Source organism: Colletotrichum chrysophilum (assembly GCF_026319265.1).
Source record: "Colletotrichum chrysophilum strain AFK26 chromosome Unknown scaffold_445, whole genome shotgun sequence".
In the NCBI taxonomy this organism is placed as follows: Eukaryota; Fungi; Ascomycota; class Sordariomycetes; order Glomerellales; family Glomerellaceae; genus Colletotrichum; species Colletotrichum chrysophilum.
In genome coordinates this window covers 1-4,332 of record NW_026517732.1, presented here as the reverse complement: position 1 = coordinate 4,332, position 4,332 = coordinate 1, and the positions used below count along the sequence as shown (strand labels likewise).

Genomic DNA, 4,332 nt, shown 5'->3' with positions numbered 1-4,332 from the left:
AACTAGTACTTTACAGCTGTAGATACTCTGACTTAAAACACAAAAGTAACACGCGCCCCGACTGACATCCAACGGCTATTTTTGATCCATCTTCCGCATGAGACCTTGCACGGTACTCCGGCGGTAACCAAAGAATATTTTTAGACCTATTCGTGATCCATGTGTCCTGTTGTGAGAGCATATAACGCTGACCCATAAGGTCTCCAGTTGGTTCCTGGATCGCTACCTCGAATACGTTCTCCAAGCTGTTGCGGCCCTCGAGCGTCTGCTGGCACTGGCCTGTGGCCGTGTCCCAGAGCTTGACGGTGCTGTCGCGGGAGCCTGAGGCGAGCTGGCGCCCATCCGGCGAGAAGGCCACCGAGTTGACGTAACTGCTGTGGCCCTCGAGCGTCTGCTGGCACTGGCCGGTGGCCGTGTCCCAGAGCTTGACGGTGCTGTCGCCGGAGCCTGAGGCGAGCTGGCGCCCATCCGGCGAGAAGGCCACCGACCTGACCCAGTCGCTGTGGCCCTCGAGCGTCTGCTGGCACTGGCCGGTGGCCGTGTCCCAGAGCTTGACGGTCTTGTCGCTGGAGCCTGAGGCGAGCTGGCGCCCATCCGGCGAGAAGGCCACCGAGTTGACCGAGCTGCTGTGGCCCTCGAGCGTCTGCTGGCATGCGTTCCAGTCTACGTCTCCCTTTGTAATGATGGTAACCCAGGCTGGTACTTCTGCTCGGAAAAGTTGCCTTACTAAGCTGTGGGTAGGGCTAAATAAAAGAGCAGCTATGTATAGTTGCAATGGAAAGCTTTCTATACATTGTTTATAAGAAAGGACAAATCGACAGGCATCTCGGACGAGTTCTATAAGTTGTGTTTCCATACTCGCCTGATGTACTGTTAGGCGTATCCTGAGATGTAGTTCAATTAGACTTACGACCAATGTTTGGAGTTTCCGCATTGCCACTACTGCTTGTGGCATGCCTTTCAGAAGACTCTGAGCCTCTAGCCAGTGGAGATAATGGCGTTTGAGGAAATTGTGAACGCTAGCGTTGTCCCGTAAATCAACGCGCGCCGGGCCGTCTGCGGGATTTGAGTGCTCAAGATGGTCGACCCAGTGGGCAGACGAGTACTTCAGAGAAGCCAGAGGGTCTAGGTGAGGTGGTGATGTGTCCTCTACAGAGCTTCCAGGTTTGCGCAGCTCGTAGATGTCGCGTCTAAGCGTCCTAGATAGTACGTCTAGAGACCTTGAGAAGATCGCGTGGTGCTGGTGTGCAATGCCAGAAGGTAGAATCTGGCCAAGTGCTGGGTATGCCTCGTTCATCAAGAAATCCTTGGCCGACTGGTGGACAAAGTAGATTGTGTCCTGGCGAATAGTGAGAAAAGAGCCGCAGATGCTAATGATATACCGGAGGAATTTAGGATTGCTCGCCAGGGGATGATGCTCCTTGATGAGTATGGTGAACTCAGCTAGTGAAAGTGGGCGATAGGTCGTCACCACGAGGGCAAGTATTTGCCTACAGAGCCCAGTGTCCCTTTCTCCTTCTCTATCAATTTGTTCCATCATCCGTCCATAGAGAGCATTAAGTCCAGGTGGGAAAGATTTTATCTTCTCTAAGGCGTCCCATTCTGATGTCTTCTCGAGTTCTTGGCAAATTAATGCGACCCAGAGAAATGTGCCGGCGGCATTTGACGACAAATACTGACGTGCTTCACTGGCGGTATTAGGTGAGTAGCCCTTGAGTTCGCCGAGTTTTGATATCTTGAGCGTGATGTAGCTGTCCACAGCTGTTGAGACCGACTTTGCATTAAGTTCTAGTGATAGCCTTTGCGCTGCGGTACGCAGCCGTTCTTCGATCCGCAACCAGTTGCGGCTTGAGACGAGCCATTTTACACTGGTTGATTGCGATGTTTTGGTAATCAGGTCGAGCAGCTGATCGCAGCCCATTAAGCACTCGTCTAATGCATCGACAAGAAGGCACACACCTCGCAGCTTCGAATCGTGGAGCATATTTGCAAAGATCTCAGACATCGCCTGCCATGCGTTGACGTCTTGAAAAAGCGCCTTCCCAGCCTTTTCGTACTTCTTCATATACGAAACAAGGGACGGGTCTTGGTCGAGAAGCATGAAGATCAAGCCGCGCAGTACCGCCGTCGCCGTATTAAGTCGCTCGTCGGTGGCTTGACAGAAGAAGTAGGACAAGGGTTGCCCCTGACCGCGTGTTGCTTCAAGCTCGTCGATGATGCCGCATAGAAGCATGGTCTTGCCCTTGCCCGGGTCGCCCTTGACCCAAAGCAGTCGCTGGTCCTGGTTGTCACGCCACTGGCAGAAGTCGGAGTTCTGAAGCACCCAGACGTAGGAGTCAGTAAGTAAACCGCCCTTGGTCTCCTGGATGCGTTTCTTGTCGTCGCGTGGGTCGGTAACACGTAGGTCGGCCAGGCATTTCTTGAATTCCTCACTCTGTTGCATCTCCTCTTGTCGCTTGGTGTGGTGTTGAATAGCAACTTCAATATTTTGAAGCATCTTAGGTAAAAGTTGAAGTTCCTTGAGCTGAGAATTTGCGGCGTCTTCTAGGGATTCAAGGCTTTGAAGTGTCTTTTCGGAGGTGTATTGCTTCGAGCATCTCCGCACGTCAGCTTCAACAACCTTGATGTCGTCAAGCTTGCCAGCCCAATCATCCAACTTAATAACGTCTCTGAGGAAAACATCAACCCGGCTCCTGTGGTAAAGGCAGATGCTCTTCATCTGGTAGAGCAAGAGCATCTGGTAAAGATGGACGATATGCTTCTGAAGCTGACTACGCAGCCCTTCAAAATCCGGGCCGGCATCCTTCGGTTTGAGGAGGAGATTAACCAAGTTCCAGTACCAGTCCATCATGGAAACAACGTATTCAATGCCATTGCGTTGAGTAACTGATTCGAAGACTGGGTTGGCAAGTATCTATATGGTATTAGTGGATGTTTGTAAATCCGTGGAGCAACTGACCTCAAGAGCAAAAGAGACGCCAACCCAAGCGATAGCAGCTTCGGGAGCAGCCTGTACAGCCTTCCCGATTACTTCCTTCAGAGGGGAGATGACCCGAATCACATCGCTGGCTTTCTGTTTGAATTCTGCCTCCTTTTTCGTCTTCTGCAGCCCGACCTGGACAAGAAGCTCCATCTGGTGCCATCTTTCCTGCGGGTCAGGTTTGATGTGGTTTTCAGCTGAAGCGGCAGGAGTATGACTATCACCGGGAAGTTCGGCCGATAGGAGGTTCTCGTATGCTTCGACTAACTTGGATTCGCGCCGCTTCAGGTTGTCGTACGCCTGGTTCCAAAGCCGCTCTTTGAGGTTGTTTGCTGTTGAGATTGGTGTCTGAAGGGGCGAGGAAGACTGAGAAATTGGCGTTGGAGGGGGTGAAATATGAGGTGAGGCAGAGTTTGACTTGCGGAAGCTGGATTTGAACTTCTTAAGCCATTGAGGACTCATGTTGAGCCGTCTATTTTGCCCTTTGTATGAGCAACAGTGAGAAAATCGTAGACGATTGTATGAACACTGAGCGAGTGGCTCAGAGGGCGGGGTCTTGGGCAGTATTGTCTCCCTCGTCAGGCGGGGTAATGCGGCTGGGGTTATTTTCCTGTGCATGAGAAGAACCCAATACGAGGCCGAAGATCTGTTGCGTCAGACTGAAAGCAACATCTTGCATATCGTAGTGGGTAGGCCAAGATGTGACGTGAGCAAGAGGGAGTGGCTACTTGTCTTGGCATGCACCTGCACCCGTGCCAATCACGCGCAGCTATTCTTCCGTGTTGTCATTTTTCGTCTTTCGTTTTCTAGCACTAACCGCCTCTATTAGTAACGTGTTAAAACGATAAGGTGATCTGTCTTAGCTTTATGAACAGGGGATTTATTTTTCTCTCTTGGAAGTAGAGATATTTCGTCTCTCAGCTGTTGTAGAAGCTGCCGATGTGGAAAAGTCGACTTGCCTTCCGGAAGGAATCGCCTGACGAACGGCGGGGCCAAAAGGTGCACTCAGAGTTAGCGTGTCAGTCTACGATTGGATGTTGCGGCTGGTACCATCTGCAAGGCGGTGGTCCGTGCTACTGACTACCTGGTGTCAGAACACCCCGACATGAGACAAATGCAAATAAGCCATATTTCGGTTAGGACACAATAGCTGATGCATAGCCAAGATGCTTGACTCGGTTATGAAATGTGGACCTGGCAGATCCCCCATCGCTGCCCGAGCCTAACTAAAGTAACATAGTAGATGGCGTCGTGGCGTGCTCGGATATGATATCTTCTCGCTTAGAGCGATTTCTTGTAGTTGGGTGACGGTTTGTCAGTATGGCCAGCGGAATATGCATGTATGTGAGCAG

General features: G+C 51.4%; 1 protein-coding gene across 1 annotated transcript; it reads right to left on the bottom strand.

Moving 5' to 3' along the window:
- Nucleotides 1-146: 146 nt before the first annotated feature.
- Nucleotides 147-3,442, bottom strand: COL26b_014495 (uncharacterized protein; the record flags this gene model as incomplete). Its single annotated transcript, XM_053187066.1, has 6 exons — nt 147-166; nt 193-743; nt 812-837; nt 911-1,443; nt 1,681-2,914; nt 2,960-3,442. The coding sequence occupies 6 exons, from the start codon at nt 3,440-3,442 to the stop codon at nt 147-149; spliced, it is 2,847 nt and encodes a 948-aa protein (XP_053028989.1).
- Nucleotides 3,443-4,332: the final 890 nt, after the last annotated feature.